The sequence below is a fragment of the Zootermopsis nevadensis genome, unplaced genomic scaffold (assembly GCF_977971745.1).
Source record: "Zootermopsis nevadensis isolate Lab colony 2312 unplaced genomic scaffold, Znev_1.0 Znev_ptg000027l, whole genome shotgun sequence".
Classification (NCBI taxonomy): Eukaryota; Metazoa; Arthropoda; class Insecta; order Blattodea; family Termopsidae; genus Zootermopsis; species Zootermopsis nevadensis.
The window spans coordinates 7,924,348-7,942,500 of NW_028259159.1; the positions used below are offsets into that span (position 1 = coordinate 7,924,348).

At 40.7% G+C, this 18,153-nt stretch overlaps 1 protein-coding gene across 6 annotated transcripts; it reads left to right on the forward strand.

Annotated features, from left to right (window-relative positions):
• The first annotated feature begins 5 nt into the window (after positions 1–5).
• LOC147872507 (transcription-associated protein 1-like) lies at positions 6–15,240 on the forward strand. 6 transcript variants are annotated; one of them, XM_087356466.1, is made up of 9 exons: positions 6–4,374; positions 5,180–5,609; positions 6,211–6,360; positions 6,845–6,960; positions 7,442–7,522; positions 7,774–7,994; positions 8,362–8,573; positions 9,108–9,319; positions 11,499–15,240. In XM_087356466.1, the coding sequence occupies exons 4-7, from the start codon at positions 6,930–6,932 to the stop codon at positions 8,422–8,424; spliced, it is 396 nt and encodes a 131-aa protein (XP_087212592.1). In that variant the 5' UTR covers positions 6–4,374; positions 5,180–5,609; positions 6,211–6,360; positions 6,845–6,929; the 3' UTR covers positions 8,425–8,573; positions 9,108–9,319; positions 11,499–15,240. The 6 variants fall into 6 exon arrangements, with proteins under 6 accessions (XP_087212592.1, XP_087212595.1, XP_087212596.1 ...); XM_087356469.1 differs by having other exon boundaries at positions 8,365–8,573; XM_087356470.1 differs by having other exon boundaries at positions 6,845–6,942.
• The last annotated feature ends 2,913 nt before the right edge of the window (positions 15,241–18,153 follow it).

Sequence of the window (18,153 nt, forward strand, 5' to 3'; positions counted from 1 at the left end):
TAGTTGATTTTTTCGATCATGTAGAGTTATTATTGTCTCTAACGGAGTACGACGAACGCAAAGGAATTTTGAAATTTCATTCTGATTTGAAATCAGACATTGACATGTGCCCTCTGTTGGCTGTTTAGAACGGTCAAAGATGTAGGCAGATTGCGTGTAGCCCCATTAAATGTAGAGTATGACACACTCTGAGTAGGTAAAGTATTTGAGTTTGGTTGACCACGAGGCTCACAAGGCAGGTGTCAGCCTCAAGGAGAGACTGAGCCAGAGTGACTTATTTTTTAATTTATTTTAAGAAGCAGAGAAATGGATGGAAGCAAATTGGTTGCATTGTGCATTTCGCTCTGTTTACTTGCCCCCTGGACCACCACCATGAGGCACGTGGAAGATTGTGCTGTAAATTTTGTTTTTTGGCGAACACTTCTCAGACATTTCCTGCATAAGACATAGTTTACTACTACTCTACTATGACAAGGAGGTCGGAAGCGTAGGCGTGTATCCATCAGCCTTTAGTCTTTTCTGGTTGCGAAGAGGCACACCTACTATCTCACATGTCACGCCACCTGTACCGAAATGTTCACTAGCATATGTATGTTTTTATTGTGGATTCGTTTGAATCAGGCCACCCGAAAAGGGTCACTGTGTAGTTTGCGTATGCTGCGTCTTCGAGATTTTCAGCTCTTGGAGGATAGCTTGGATTTACTAGGAGTATGAGTAGCTGCGTTGGAATCAGGCTAAAAGAAAATAGGTTATAGAAACAGCAAGGTACGTGCTCTGCGTGAATAGGTAGCAGGATGCTGGCTCACTTGCATGAGTTGTTGAGGGTGCGCTGTGTCCGTAGTTGGCTGCGATCTCAGGTACACACTTTCGTTCGGCTATCCCGCATCTGCAGGGCTTAAGAAGTCTGGGTTAGAGTGCGTCAGTAGCTGGCCATCAGGCTAGTGGTCGACATGTATAGTTTTGTTGGGCGATGCTTCGTCCGTGCCAGGCGACTGGTTGACGTGAATATCTTGCTTAGCCTAGGCTGCGTCTGTAGCCGTGTGCCTTGTCAGTTGTATGGGTTTGTTTGGTAATGCTGCATGTGCAGTGCTGTACCAGTTAGGTTTATGTTTGCTTGCCTACTTTGTGTCTGAAATAGGCCACCACTGTAGAGGTTTGTTATTAATCCTAGGTTGCTGCGGTAGCAATAAATCTTTTCACGTGCTTAGTTTGGCCCAGCTGTGGCCGTAGAAGGCAACAAGACCACAGGCAAACATTGGTCAGTCTGGGTTGCGTACATAGATTTCTAGTGGCTGAATAAATCACAGGTTGGGTTGACAAGGCTCTGTCCGAAGAGATCGACTGTGTTGAAGGCCGCGTCCATAGCAGCTTACTGCCTTACTTGCATAGGTTTGTTGTGTCAGGCTTCGTCCAGAGGAGGATAATTTGTAACGTGGATATTACGATAGTACTAGGCAGTGTCCTTTGCTATGCTGCGTCCGTAGCTGGTAGGAAGTCTCTCACAAGAATGATTGAAAGAAAGTGATTTAAGAAGAACTGGAGTGCACGGAAGCACAGAAAAGAATGTTTAAGAGCACATGAAATTTTGAAATATATTAAATTGTTTCAAATACAGAAAAATTGAATTAAATTAATTCTTAACGTTTAATTTAGACAGAAGAAAAATAAAGAAATTTATTTAACTTGTTCACTTTACTATGGTAATCTTTAAGCGTTAAAACATTTCTGGCAAACACTTATTAAAGTTGAAGTAGTACATTATGTTCATGAGATGGGAAGCCATACATGCAACAGATGATGCTTACATACACATTAACAGATCACTCTTAAAGATATTGTGTGTCTATTAACTGACTAACAAAGTTCTAATTCTTCCTTCTACTGGTGATGGGTTCTTTCTGTTGCTTATGCATGGCCGGCGCACTGTAGCAGTAACATTAAGTGATCTGTAAATGTGTTTGTATTGTCATTGCTTCTTGTTTGTGCGAGGAAGCAGACTAGAGCAACGCGCTCCTTTTTGAGCACGTAACATTTTTTATTCTGTGATTTCAAATATTATAGATGTGACACTTTTAAATTTGTCGATAAAATTTCTAGATTTCATAATGTGATTATCGTCGAAGATAAGCCATTCATCGTTATAACGTCGCCATGCTTTAAATGTGTACAAATTCGACCGCACTTTGCAATTTCCAATATTTTTCATGCATAAATTGGTTGTCGTCTCATTCTCATTATTTCAAATGCGTAGTCCATTTCGAGTCTATTTATTTCCACAATCATGAACTTTTGAAGAACAATTTCGTCGTTCCACATACGTAGGGTTGTTGACATTCCGTACACGTCTGTTTGTGTTTGATAGTTCAGTAAGTCTCTGGAGTTTGTCGCGTTCGTTTGTGGTAGGTCCATTACCAATGTTTTTGTATTCAACACGTGGTATTTAAACAGGTTTTGCGTTTCAATAGGTAAATTCTCGAAAATGATGTAGATCGTTTCAGACACATTTTGGAAACCTATTCTCAAATCTGGTTTATGGTTTTGTCGTATTCAAAGGACATTACGTATGATTTGAGGCTGTCTGTATACGATTGAAATCTCGGAGATCAATTGTGCACCATTGGTTTCGCCGTTATAGATATTGAATATAATTTCTTTTAGATTTTCGAAAAACGTAGCAGCTGAACGCAACACGTTTATTGAGGAAATCAAAAAGCAGTCTGATCCATTGGCATTCTCGAGTTTCAAATTCTCGATAGTTGGTACAATTTCACGTGTAATCGTCGTTTCATTCCGCCTCACTCTCCGTATAGGTTGTTCATTCTCTTCATGAGTTATTGTTCTTTTTTCCCCTTCAACTTTGACATGTTCAACTGTTTCACTTTTAATTTCGTCAAGATTCATTTCAAGTTATCGCTTTCGTTCTCTTGTCTGTCAAGCTCTGTTCGTTCAATATTTCTGTATAGACAAAGTTTTAATGAGATTATTTTCTCGTCCTTTTTTAGATAAACAAATATACAATTGTCGCTTGGTGCATGTGCGAAAGCATCGTGTTCCAAATAAATGAACGTTTGGCCTTGAGCTTTGTTGACATTGATTACGAAGGCAAGCGTTACGCGGAATGGGTATTATTTTGTCGTTTGTAGATTGGATAACCGTCTTCGACGATTATTGTGCAAGGAGAAAAGTTTGGGAAAACCTTTACTACGCTCATTTCCCTTCATGCAACGCGGACTACATTGATGAATCACGTTACGCGTATCAATGTCGTAAAGATTTGGTTGTGTTTCGGTGTCTGGTGGTTCAGCGCAAATGAATTTGTCAACATCTTCATCTGTCTTCATCCTTCTTGGAGGATTAAAAGGATATGTGCATGCGGAAGTCCTAGCTTCTGAAACTCAACTGCGTACACGTAAGTGAGCGACTTTCCCATAACTTAATGTTTGGTCAGCAAATCCATCAAGTGATTGAGTTTCCACTTGAATGCTCTGTCAACGAAGTCGGGTCTGTCTAGTTGTGTTTCATGTGGTTCGAGATTTTCGCGAATTTCACGCCAATTAGGATTGGTCGTAATGGTGATGAACAAACATGGCGTGCCGAAAGCAGCGACCTTCTTCTTTTCTTTTGCAAGTTTGCTTTCAAACTGCTGCTCTTACGATCTACACGTTTACGTCGTTGGTGTTGGTACTTTTCACGTTTCAGTGTCAACGGAATATTGTTAGCTACACTTAATTAAAAGATTCGATATGTATTAAAGGAGGTATAATAGTTAGAGAGAGGTGTTCTGCCTAATGTAGGGAAGAAAATTAACTCAATTTGCCGAGTAAACAAATGACGCGAGTGGATTGCGCCTTTGTTTGTATAAATAAATGTTTGTAGAACCTAAACCGTTTGTGTTACGTAAAATCTGAAAACAGATATGGAAAGCTCAAAAGGTATTACGTATTTCGTCTGCAATATGTCCAGATCCGTGTCTTAGGTTTTCGAGAGGCGGGCGCCTAACGCGCCAGATGCATTGAAAATTGTAGGCATTGGTTTATTAAAGTTACAATAAATGTATAAACAATTATAATTACAATAAAATACATTACAGATTCTTAAAGATCCTTATTTACTGATCATTTTACATATAGGTTGCATTACACTTTTACCATTCCTGAGGAATGAACATTTAAAAGTGACTCAGCGCTGGATCTTACACGCTGTTTGATGACGTCATTGTTTGGCGACGCCCGGGAATTACGTATTTCGGTGTAAAGAATGATAACATAATCTGTGTTTGTGTTTCATGTACGCGAGTGCATCGGACACGTACCAGTGGACGCGGCCTGTTACGTTGAATGTGGTAGGGTGTAGGACTTGGTGCAACGTGCAAAGGTAGGTGATTTTTCCGATCATGTAGAATTACTGTTGTCTCTCACGGAGTCCGACGAACGCAAAGGAATTTTGAAATTTTATTGTGATTTGACATGTGCCCTCTGTTGGCTGTTTAGAACGGTCAGAGATGTAGGCAGTGTGGGCCGTTGGATATTGCGTCTAGCCCCATTAAATCTAGAGTATGACACACTCAGAGTAGGTAAGGTATTTGAGTTTGGTTGACCACGAGGATCACCACGGCAGGTGTCAGCCTCAAGGAGAGACTGAGGCCGAGAGTTCTTTTTTAATTTATTTTAAGAAGCAGAGATATGGATGGAGGCAAATTGGTTGCATTGTGCATTTCGCTCTGTTGACTTGCCCCCTGGACCACCACCACGAGGCACGTGGAAGATTGTTTTTTGTCCAACAGTTCTCAGACTTTTCCTGCGTAAGACGTAGTTTACTACTACTCTGCTATGACAAGGAGGTCGGATGAGTTCGCTGTTTTTCAGACGTTGCCGTCCCTGCCTATGATAAAATGGCGTGGGCGTTCTGCCCCTCTGTATTTCTTTGGTTGCTAGGATGCATTCTGAGTCCAGTGCAGATTTACTCTCATATATATTGCCAGGGCGTGGAAGTTAATTTGAATTGATGTGTGTCATCTTTCCCTTGTGTGAAGGACGTAATGTGTGAAATATTTTGGTTGCATGGAGGGTTGGTTTAGTTGGCCAGTTGATTATTGATGAGGTGTAGAGTGCATTCGTAGTAGCAGTTATGACTGGTGTCACAATGCGGATATTTATTTTGGTATTTGGTATTGTTTCAGGTAGGAGTGCCTGCAAGCATGTGGGATACTATAGCCGTTGCCCACTTTTGATTCCTAGTGACCAAGTATGGGGTGTTCGTAGCATGCCTCACAATGCCACAAGGAAGACCTCAGGCCCTCGTGCGATTACCTTGCTTTCCGAGGAGGTGTACTGTTATAGATTTAGTGGGAGTGCCTAGTCTGTCTCAAAGAGTAGTTTGAGATCAGGGGATGTACTGAGTAGCAACTTTCATGTGAACTGTAGCTGTAGTGTGTGTTTACTGGTATCAACGAAGACATGGAGGACTAATTTGTCTGAATATCAGCGTTTCAGAAGATCAGTTGTGTGCGTGATGGGGAAGCAGCTTTTTTGGAGTTGGAGATGTGAAGAACCAGACAGAACGAAGCACCTGTAGTGTTTGTGACTTGGATAAGGAATTGCATTGTTCAGGTATGTTAGAGAGTAGAGTTTATTTACATTCCATAGATCCTTCTTAGGACTAAACCAAAGGATGGAGAACAAATCATTTCATACAATACATATAAACTTCAGTACTTTTGACACAATTACAAGGATGTGTTTCACATGTGAATGTACATAACCTTCAGATTCTGCAATTCAAGTATGAAAAATAATTTAAATGCAGGCTTGAACACCTTTAAATCATTTAGAGTTTTAATTGTTGGTGGAAGATCATTAAATGACTTGATACGCGTATAATACGTTCCTTTTTGACGTTTATTACGGTTAGCATAGACTATAGAAAAATTATATACTGGTAATTAATTTTTATTTTATTGTTGAGATTTGTCAAACTTGTTTCCACTTACAAAATAAAAGTCTAGTCAATGATATGTTGGTGTCCATGAAACCCAAAGGTTCTGGAAATAAATATGACATGCGCCCTGATGTGGAGAAAAGGTGTTTAGAGTATTACAGTAAGTGCAGTACTTGAAAGTTACTGTAACTAAAACATTTGACTTCCCTTACCAGTGAATCTGGCCTGCGTTGTCACTCGTTATAACTTGAAACTGTTGCTTGTGTTTTCCAGGTCGTGGAGACAGCATATATTGCTCTGAAGTCAAGCACGACGGATCCGTTACCGTCGTCAGTGCTGGGAAATAATTTGCTGTTTCTTGGTGGCATCCCTGAATTTTAATGAAGATGAGAATACAGTGCAGCAGCTTTTCTCCTGTCCAAGGTATATAAGAGCAGTTGGAGGCAGAAGAATATTGTAAAACTAACCTCATTCTTGATATTAAAAAAGTGTACAAAATAAAAGATGTTTTTCCAGCCTGATGGTACTAACATGACATAACAGATTGTTAATCACTGGCTTTTCAACGCAGAATTGTAAGCGAGTCCCATGGCAGTCTATGAGGCACTGGTATAGATCTTTCTCTGAGCACCCAGAACTCATTATTTACTGGTACAGTGAGCCTGTTAGAGGCTGTAATACAATTAGTTTGTGTTTAGTATCCTGCCAGTACCAGGAGGCATCTGCACGTAATGTATTTCTTTCTCATATCATAAACCCAGATTTCCCATTTTCTCTGTCCCTTTTACATCAGTTGCTGATTTAGGAAGCAGCTACTGCATTGGCCACTGTTGTGACCAACATTTTGTACACTGAACATTAGGATGTGAGTGTAATTATCTGTACTCATTGTGATTCGCCGTTGCAGTTCTGATGATCCACATGTGGAGATCTCCGCAGTCCATGGGATTGCGTGCAGATTGCAGGACAAGCAAGCCAGAGCCACTCACCAGATGACAGTCACAGGCAAGTTCATCCATTTGAGTAAATTGTTTAATAAACTTATTTTCTGAATTGCAATGCCATTATTGAAAGAAGAAGACCTTTTTTCCTGAAAAGTAGTAAATGGTTTTAATGAAATAAAGAACTTGTCTATTTCTTCTATTGAGACTACAAAGAAACAATGAAGAACGTGATTTTTCTTTGCCAGTTTAAGGAACCACATTTTGAGGCTGACCTCCACATTGTTCTATAATTGAGAATGCATGGAGTGTACCTCCATGCTCCCACTGCCTCATGGCATTGCGCTTAGTCACAAGGATAACTGCAGCTGATATAGCGAACCATTAAATGTTTAAAAATCATAATCTGTGTTGGTTTTCTGTAAGTCCAAGTGGTGTTAGAACCCAAAGACCACTGTGAGAACCTGAAATCTCTCTTAAAACCACATTTAGTATGTGAACTTGTTGAAAGCGTCTGCTTCATATCTGGAAAAGCCATTAAGGCCTGTTGTGTATGTTGGTAGGAGTGTTTGTTGCTGCAGCCATGAAAGAGTTACGACGGTGTGTTCCTTGTTTGTCACTACACAATGGTGGCGATATCTCAGGTAGCTGGTGAGTTCAGTTTTATAAATTTAGATTGTTCAACATTGAAACAATTTATATTACTGATGGTGATGTTTCCACCTTTGCTTCCAGAAGGTATGATAAAGTGGCATTACTGATGGTGATATGGAACAAAAATGTAATTGCTACGGCTACCTCTTGCCCCTTGTCGGTTGAATTCACCTTAGTAGTAGAAGTGCTACAGATGTTGGCTGTGTTGTAGTGGCTTGCCATTTCTTAATCTTTCGTTTAGGTCCTTTCTCCATGACATCAAAACAGGCGAACCTGAGGGGCATGGACCGACTGGTGTTTGTAGACTCCCTTGCTGTCATAATGGGGCACGAGGAGAGGGAGCCGTGTATCTTGGAGACAGCGATCAACATCCTCGGCTCCAAACAGACGGCAAGCGAACTGTTCGTTAAATATCCACTGAATCAGTGGCAACAGAAGTTGCGTGGGACTGACGTGATGTGTGTGAGTTGTAGAGTTTGTAGTTGCAGTATTATGACGTGTGGAATAATGGCCCACTTGGCGAATGCTTTAAATTTGCTTGGGGGGGGGGGGGGGTAGGAAAGAAAGGCTCCAGTATGAATCTGTGAGTGAGGGAGTTCAGAATTTGTCAGGTCGCTGGTTGTGACACTGTCGTGACCCGTATTTAAAGTTAACTTGTGAATGGGTTTGTAATGAACTTGACAGAATTTGTCTTCTGAAAATGGAAGGTGCTTGTTCATTGGCTAAGGTAGGAGTGTTAACTGCTTGGTGAAGTAAAACTGTGTGCTCTTAGAAGAGTGTGATGTCTTGATTTCTTGAATGTGACTGTATTTTCTCTTTCTGGGAGTAGCAGATTACGAGAAACAGAATGATCCTTCAGATTCTACTGAGCACCATGCTGTTTGTCACGTGACCTGCGTACTGCCAGCCAGACAAGCATTGAAGTACGTGCGGCAACAGTTGGCGGACCGACTTGATGTCAGAAGATTAAACCTGCTGGGACAAAGAAGGAACATGGTATCCGCAAGAAACTGATATCAGTCTGAACGAGGCATTCGTTGTGTGAGTACATGAGCATTAGAATGTATTTGATGTGGTTGTCGTGTGAGAGAGATGAGTCTGTCCAATTTTATTAGGTACTTCAGATGTTGTGAACTTAAATGTGAGATTTGATATGTTGAAAGACCTATGTGCGGTGAGAGATTGGCATAATTGCAGTATCTGTGGTATGCTAGAGGCATTCATGATTCTCTAGTGAATATATTGTTCATAGGACATCAAAATTGGGGGTTAGGTATAGCTTGTAGACGAGGGTGGTGACTATTTGTGATAAGGTTTAGTTAATGAGTGGTTTTGTTACATGTGTGATGTGTGTAGTGCTGTGGAGCCTTTAATGTGATGTGTTTACTAATTAATAAGTGAGTAATTGCCAAGGTAAGGAATTTAGTTTTGTTGACGTGTGAGTATTGTGCACAGTGACCGGAGCTGCTGGGATATTTTCTGTGCTTTTGGTTAATTTTGAGCAAGGGGATCGGTTATGAAACCTTTAAATTAGGTGATGTGTTGAATGTGATTGCATTTTTTTTCTGGTAATAGCTGCAGAGAAGAAGCTTGATTGATCCATGGGACTTTACTGAGGTTGAAGGATGCGTCACCTGACATGACTACTGCTTGCCAGGAAAAGAGTGGAGTATGTGCAGAAACACTATGCTGGCTCACTGATATGACGACAGGAAATCAATCGGCTGTTATCACGAAGGACCTCATGTCTGCGAGAGATTTATCTCTGTCAAGTTGACATGCATTGTGTAAGTATACGAGAAATATGATTATCAGATGTGCTAATTCATGATTCACACAATCAAATTCTTTGGCAAGATAGCGAAATATTCCACCAACATGCACTTCATTATTTAGTTCACTTAAGATTTTGTGTGTAAAATTCAATAGCACGTTGTTGCATGTCTTTTTGAAAATTTTTTAGAGAATGCCGTTGGTAATGAAACTGGTCTGTCAATTTAGGTAAAGATCTTGTTTATGTTTACAAGATGTTTTGATATCTGCATTGGAACAAGTTTCACAGTTTGAAGGACAGTATTAGGGTGTGGTGTGGAGTACTGGCAGACCTAATAATATAAGGTTGCTTCACTGTCTTAACCTAAAATAGACCCATGACAAAAAATGTCTTCTCAAAATGGAATGTGAATTTATTTGCTTTACATGAGGTGTAGGGGCCGTCAAAGACATGTATTTCTTTAATTATTTGATGTTAGTATTCTACCATACTGACTAAAAGACTAGAAAAGAAGAGTGATGGGAGACGACCAATTTGGATTCAGGAGAGGAAGAGGAACCAGAGATGCCATCGGAGTTATGAGAATAATTTCAGAGAGAGTTCTCGATGTCAAGGAAGAAGTATGTGCCTGCTTCATCGACAGGAAGAAGGCTTTCGATCGAGTAAAATGGAAGAAATTAATGAGGATCCTACAGAGAATTGGAATTGATTGGAGAGATAGAAGACTAATGGAAAACCTATACATGCAGCAGAAAGTCAACGTGAGACTGGACTCAGGAGACACCAACAGCGTTGAGGTAGGTAGAGGTGTAAGACAGGGATGCTGCGTATCACCACTTATTTTTAACCTGTACGGGGAATGGCTTGCCAAGGAAGCTCTGGAGACTTCAAAATTGGAGGAAGATGATAATGACTGTAAAGTATGCAGACGACTTGGTAGTATTGGCGAAGGAAGAGGAGGAATTACAGAACATGATGGACAAGTTAGTGGTAACAGGTAGAGAGTATGGAATGGAAATCAACATTGAAAAATCAAAGGTAATGAGGATGGCACCGAGAGCAGAACCATTGAACGTTGTAGTTGGAAACCAACGGCTGGAGAATGTGGAGAATTTCAAGTACTTGGGAAGCATAATCACGACGGACGCCCTATGCACCAAGGAAGTAAAAGCAAGGATAGCCATGGCCGAGGCAGTTTTCCGTCAAGAAGAGGATACTTCTCACTAGCAAGTTGGGATTGGAGATGAAGAAGAAACTAGTGAAGTGTTACGTATGGAGCAGAGACCTGGACACTCAGGATGAAGGAACAGAAATACCTGGAGAGTTTTGAAATGTGGTGTTGGAGAAGAATAGAGAAGATCAGGTGGACGGATCGAGTTACCAACGAAGAAGTATTGAGGAGAGTCGACGAGCAAAGAAACATTCTGCAGGCGATTACACGAAGGAAAGCTAACTGGCTCGGACATTATGAGAAGGAATGGGTTACTGAGTGACATCATCGAAGGTCAGGTTGAAGGAAAGCGAGGACTGGGAAGAAGACTGATACAGCTAACCGACGATCTGAAACAAGGAAAGAAGATGAAGTTCCAGGAATTAAAATGAGAAGCTGAGAATAGGGAAAACTGGAGAGCTCTTTTTGGGCAAAGCAATGGACCTGTTGTAAGACAGAACACTGAATAATAATAATAATAATAATATTATTCTACCATGTTTTCCATTGGAGGTAGCTCTGCCTTCATTTTATGAGTTTGGCATTGGTATTTTAATTTGGTCAAGAAAGGGGCTTTCTAGGATAGGTAAGATAGCTGCCCTATCTCTCGATGAGAGACTGAGGCCGAGTTTATCTTTTTTGAGAGAGTGTTTTATTTATTTCTTGTGAGAGGTTGAGATATCGTTTGAGTCTTCGTTGTCGTGGTTTTGAACTTTGTAAATGTTTGCTCATGTTTGATTCTTTTGAAATTGATATTGTATTTATATCTCCTTATCATTGTTCATTTACATCCAGTTTACATAAAATGGGATTGCCGGTGGATGTAATGACACCAAGAACCTCCCCCTTTTAACTTCAGAAAGGCCGATACTGTTAAAAGGTTTTGTTTTCTTTCCATTTTATCGATCCAAGTTCTGAGCGTTGGCGATTTCTGGTTGGTATGTTTGACTTATATTCTGTGTTTGTGTTTCATGTACGCCAGCACATCGGACACGTACCAGTGGACGCGGCCTGTTCTGGAGGGGACTCGAAGCGAAGGGCTCTTTGTGCGTGTGTTGCGGTATCGTTCATTAGCTTACTTTGAATGGCGTATGGTGCAGTACTTGGTGCAACGTGCAAAGGTAGTTGATTTTTTCGATCACGTAGAGTTATTATTGTCTCTAACGGAGTCCGACGAACGCAAAGGAATTTTGAAATTTCATTCTGATTTGAAATCAGACATTGACATGTGCCCTCTGTTGGCTGTTTAGAACGGTCAAAGATGTAGGCAGATTGCGTGTAGCCCCATTAAATGTAGAGTATGACACACTCTGAGTAGGTAAAGTATTTGAGTTTGGTTGACCACGAGGCTCACCACGGCAAGTGTCAGCCTCAAGGAGAGACTGAGGCAGAGTGACTTATTTTTTAATTTATTTTAAGAAGCAGAGATATGGATGGAAGGAAATTGGTTGCATTGTGCATTTCGCTCTGTTTACTTGCCCCCTGGACCACCACCATGAGGCACGTGGAAGATTGTGCTGTCAATTTTGTTTTTTGGCGAACACTTCTCAGACATTTACTGCATAAGACATAGTTTACTACTACTCTACTATGACAAGGAGGTCGGAAGCGTAGGCATGTATCCATCTTTAGTCTTTAGTCCTTTAGTCTTTTCTGCTTGCGAAGAGGCACACCTACTTTCTCACATGTCACGCCACCTGTACCGAAATGTTCACTAGCATATGTATGTTTTTATTGTGGATTCGTTTGAATCAGGCCACCCGAAAAGGGTCACGGTGTAGTTTGCGTATGCTGCGTCTTCGAGATTTTCAGCTCTTGGAGGATAGCTTGGATTTACTAGGAGTATGAGTAGCTGCGTTGGAATCAGGCTAAAAGAAAATGGTGATACATCATGTTCTGTAGGTTATAGAAACAGCAAGGTACGTGCTCTGCGTGAATAGGTAGCTGCGTCCGAAGCAGGATGCTGGCTCACTTGCATGAATTGTTGAGGGTGCGCTGTGTGCGTAGTTGGCTACGATCTCAGGTACACACTTTCGTTCGGCTATCCCGCATCTGCAGGGCTTAATAAGTCTGGGTTAGAGTGCGTCAGTAGCTGGCCATCAGGCTAGTGGTCGACATGTATAGTTTTGTTGGGCGATGCTTCGTCCGTGCCAGGCGACTGGTTGACGTGAATATCTTGCTTAGTCTAGGCTGCGTCTGTAGCCGTGTGCCTTGTCAGTTGTATGGGTTTGTTTGGTAATGCTGCATGTGCAGTGCTGTACCAGTTAGGTTTATGTTTGCTTGCCTACTTTGTGTCTGAAATAGGCCACCAATGTAGAGGTTTGTTATTAATCGTAGGTTGCTGCGGTAGCAATAAATCTTTTCACGTGCTTAGTTTGGCCCAGCTGTGGCCGTAGAAGGCAACAAGACCACAGGCAAACATTGGTCAGTCTGGGTTGCGTACATAGATTCCTAGTGGCTGAATAAATCACAGGTTGGGTTGACAAGGCTCTGTCCGAAGAGATCGACTGTGTTGAAGGCCTCGTCCATAGCAGCTTACTGCCTTACTTGCATAGGTTTGTTGTGTCAGGCTTCGTCCAGAGGAGGATAATTTGTAACGTGGATATTACGATAGTACTAGGCAGTGTCCTTTGCTATGGTGCGTCCGTAGCTGGCTAATTGCTCACTATAATTGATATCTTAGGAAGTCTATCACAAGAATGATTGAAAGAAAGTGATTTAAGAAGAACTGGAGTGCACGGAAGCACAGAAAAGAATGTTTAAGAGCACATGAAATTTTGAAATCTAATAAATTGTTTCAAATACAGAAAAAGTTGAATTAAATTAATTCTTAACGTTTAATTTAGACAGAAGAAAAATAAAGAAATTTATTTAACTTGTTCACTTTACTATGGTAATCTTTAAGCGTTAAAACATTTCTGGCAAACACTTATTAAAGTTGAAGTAGTACATTATGTTCATGAGATGGGAAGCCATAAATGCAACAGATGATGCTTACATACACATTAACAGATCACCCTTATAGATATTGTGTGTCTATTAACCGACTAACAAAGTTCTAATTCTTCCTTCTACTGGTGATGGGTTCCTTCTGTTGCTTATGCATGGCCGGCGCACTGTAGCAGTAACATTAAGTGATCTGTAAATGTGTTTGTATTGTCATTGCTTTTTGTTTGTGCGAGGAAGCAGACAGGCAACTTATTTAAGAAGATACAAGATGATTTATAGTACAATACAACTGATAAAGATACAGAAGGAAAGATGCAATTAAGTAAAACTGAATTTAAAATTGTAGTATCATACAGTTGATATGTAGTTATGATAAAGTGAGGTCTGATGACAACTCCCTAAAATGCTACATTCTTAGAGGCATAGGTTGGTGTGGCTAGGCTACGTCCACAGCAAGGTACTTTCTCGAGTGTATTAGGTGATTGGGCTATGCTTTGTCTAAAACAGGCTACCACCTGATTGGCATAGGTTGTTTACTTTAGTGTGCGTCCAAAGCGTGAATAGGTTATTTAGCCGAGGCTGCATCAAGTACCTGGGAGCCGTATGTTGGTCAAGGCTGCATCTGAAGCAGGTTTAGGCTATCGGTAATTTTTGCGAGGCAAGCGAGCTACATCCTAGCGTGTTTAATTTTCTGATAGTTGGCTTCGTTCTAAGTAGGATACAGGCCGAATTGCATAGATTGGTTGGAGTAGGCTACGTCCGTCGCAGGTTACGTGCTCAGTTCCAGATATGTTTGGCCATACTTTTTGACGTGAAAACGTTCGAACATTCGAACTAGAATATAATAGTGACGAAAATTTAGAACTGTGATGTGCGTACCTTCAGAAATTCTTTAAACTTGAACTAGTGAATAATTTTGACAAACCAACCACGCAAGGGAAAACTTGTATAGATTTGACATTTGCAAGAGGTATTCAAATAATTTCAAAGCCATATGTATCCTACTTCTCATACCACTACCCTGTATTCAATAAATGTAAGTTGCAAATGAATTAAACGATTCAAAACAAAAATTTTGTTTAATTTCAATATACACGATTGACGTTTCCACGAAAATAACTGCCGCAGTGTCCGACACTTCCTATCAATTTTTTCTGGAGCGATCTGATCTGTTATGGGCATAATTTAGTTTGGCTGTGCTCTATGCTCAGGAGGCTTCTTACACATACTTCACAGGTCACCACCATTCACCGACCTCACTACGAACACATGTTGGTTAGGCAAGGCTTTGCTCGAAGCAGAGTTATTTTCCGTAAACCGCGTACGAAACAGGCTACAAGATTGTGTGTGTGTAGATTACTGGGAGATGGCTGCGTCCGAAACGGGATACTACTGCATACGCTTTATTTAGTCGGGCTAGGCTGCGTCCACAGTTCTCTTCATTCGTTCGTCTAATCCGCTTCAGGTTGGTTGGGCTAGGCTGTGTCCGTAACAGCATACGTCCTTAGTAACTTTGGTTTGTTGGGTTTGGTTGCGTCCAAAGCAGGGTACTTTCTCATGTGGATGAGTTGATTTGGCTTGTCTGTGTTCTTAGCTAGCTACCAGTTCAGTGGCATAGATATTGTTTGACTAGGGTGCAGCTGTAGGTGGCTACTTGCTCACTGAATTTAATATCTCAGGTGGTTTATCACAAAATGATGGATAGAAAATGATTGCCATCGATTACTAGCTAAGACTCTGTATATTTGTTGTGCTAAATAAAAGCCATATATCCATTTCGTTACTTTTATTTCATTCCCATATCGCAAAGGAAATTTTACCCGCAAACGCAGACACATTCATGTGAAAACCCATGGGTGTGTCCCTGACACAGCTACACCCTGACTTTCCCCTTCACTTTGGATGTGTTACCTTTATTTTCTGCCTCGGACATTGATGTTCATAATGCTATAAAGCGTTGCACTTGATGGTGTACCAAGTGTTATTATTAAGGGTTCTGAAATCCTTGCTACTATTGTTAAATTTATTTTAAATTTTAGCTTCTCTCAGCAACAATTTCCCCACTTTGTGGAAACAAGCAGCTATTGTTCCAGTTTTCAAAAAGAAGACAAAACTGCTTCTGTTATAAAGTATAGACCTACTACCATAATTAATAATGTTTCCAAAGTATTTGAAATTATTGTACATACCATGTTTCTTATCATTTTAATTCTAAATGAATCCCTTGTCAACATGGTTTTAGTAAATCCACCACTTCTAATCTGGTTACGTTTTTGGATTTATTTACCCCTTTCGCTTGTTCCCAGTCTCAAGGTGATGCCTTTTATGTTGATTTTATCAGTGTTGTTTCGCATGTCTTACGTTTGCACAAACTTGGTGACTATGAACTGTCTGCTGGTTATATGATTGATAATAATAATGATAATAATACACAAAACAACACGACGTTTATTGATACAAGAAACCACGCAATCAAAAATACGTACTTTTATAAGTACAATTATTATTACTCAAGTGGGAAGTTAGTGTGATGTTTGGTACTGCATTTCAGCGGCCAGTTTTTCAAATTTGGGAGAGTAGGATGATGTTGCTGCTCGCAATCGTCAAGATGGGCATTGGTACGTAGAGAACTGTGCTTTGATTTTATAATGTTCATGGTTGAACGGCCTTTATTTTTCAGTATAACCTCTTTCCGTATCAACGCGGGCACCGCGTTGGGCACCACTGTTGTACATTATTTCGCCCTCACATCTTCATCAGTTATCAGAGTGATTATTCTCTTGTAACATTGATGTCACTGTTAGGTGAAGGTCATGACAAAGTCAAGACAAGATCGCAACAATAGTTTGCCAGATAGAGGTCTTTAAAATTCTCAAGGTCATAAGTTTCACGCGTATTTATGCCAAACGGTAAATACCTGATTGACCATACTCATGTCAAAATGAGGTCACGTATTGGTCAGAAAACTATGAAGGCGTAATTTATAACAGTTATAATTACTCTTCGCTAATAAAAATTGCAGTTTTGTGGACTTTCAGTTTATTCTGTGTATAGTAATATAAAATATCGTCAAATTGAGTACCTGATCTATTTTCCTAATCAATGAAATTCCTCTGTTATGGAAACTGAAGGCAGGGGTTTGTTTTAGCAATGACGTACGAGATTTACCACAGACACTACCACTTCCAAGACAAGGCAGGGGTTTCTTTTAGCAATGACGTGCGTGATTCAACCGAGACACTACCACTTTTAATACAAGGCAGAGGTTTGTTTTGGCAATTACGTACAAGATTCACACACGAGATTACCTCTTCCAAGATAAGGCAGGGGTTTCTTTTAGGAATGACGTGCGTGATTCACACAAGACACTACTACCACTTTTAATAGAAGGCAAAGGTTTCTTTTGGCAATTACGTACGAGATTCACACATGATACTACCATTTTTAATTCAAGGCAGAGGTTTCTTTTAGCAATGACGTACGTGATTCACACAAGACACTACCACTTTTAATACAAGGCAAAGGTTTCTTTTGGCAATGACGTACGAGATTCACACACGAGACTACCTCTTCCAAGTTTATGCAGGGGTTTCTTTTAGGAATGACGTGCGTGATTCACACGAGACACTACCACTTCTAATACAAGGCAGAGGTTTCTTTTGGCAATGACGTGCGTGATTCACACAAGACACTACCACTTTTAATACAAGGCAAAGGTTTCTTTTGGGAATTACGTACGAGATTCACACACACGACTACCACTTCCATGATAATGCAGGGGTTTGTTTTAGCAATGACGTACGAGATTTACCACAGACACTACCACTTCCAAGACAAGGCAGGGGTTTCTTTTAGCAATGACGTGCGTGCTTCGCACGAGACACTACCACTTTTAATACAAGGCAGAGGTTTCTTTTGGCAATGACGTACGAGATTCACACACGAGACTGCCACTTCGAAGATAATGCAGGGGTTTCTTTTAGCAATGACGAGCGTGATTAACACACGAGAGCAATTACCTACTAGACTGACACAAGACACTACGACTTCGAAAGCAAGGTAGGGATGCATTTCTGTATTAATTACGAGATTCACAGAAAACACTACCACTTGGAAGAGAATTGATTGGTACATTTAGATAATGTCGTGCGTGGTTGACACAAGATACTATGACGTTCAAGTCAAGGCAGGGGTGTCTTTAGCAATGACGTACGAGATTCATCCCCCCAGACTGTGTACTACTACTACTACTTCGAAGACAGTGAGTGTGTACTTAAGCAATGACTTGCGTGATTTACACACATACATTGACGGTTCGGCTGCGTGAGCAGGAACCGGGTACGTGGACCATGGCGCCCGAGGAGCCAGCGTGTGTCCAGTGGGGGTGTTACGGGCCGACGTGTAGGAGAAGAGTGTGAAGAGCGAAGCTCGGGGACCAGATAGACTCGATGGGCATTGCGAGAGAATGTGTGTGTGTTTGTGCGCGCGTGCACAGATACTCGAGTGTGTTGTAGAGAGTTGACTGATGTGCAGAACTCTGTAACTGATTTAATTTGACGTGAATAATCAGGGTTGACAATCCAGGTCGCAACGCCGATCCAGGCTACAATATATGAATATATATAATGTAAAAAGAGTGTATGCTACATGGACGTGAGAATAAAATATATGTATATATTTTATGTATG

Excerpts from the sequence above, each read along its gene's own strand:
- LOC147872507 (XM_087356466.1), top strand. The coding sequence starts at position 6,930 with ATGACAGTCACAGGCAAGTTCATCCATTTGA. Across the intron at positions 6,961-7,441 it reads AGGCAAGTTCATCCATTTGA|GAGTGTTTGTTGCTGCAGCC; the intron begins GTAAATTGTTTA and ends GTATGTTGGTAG. Across the intron at positions 7,995-8,361 it reads GTGGGACTGACGTGATGTGT|CAGATTACGAGAAACAGAAT; the intron begins GTGAGTTGTAGA and ends TTCTGGGAGTAG.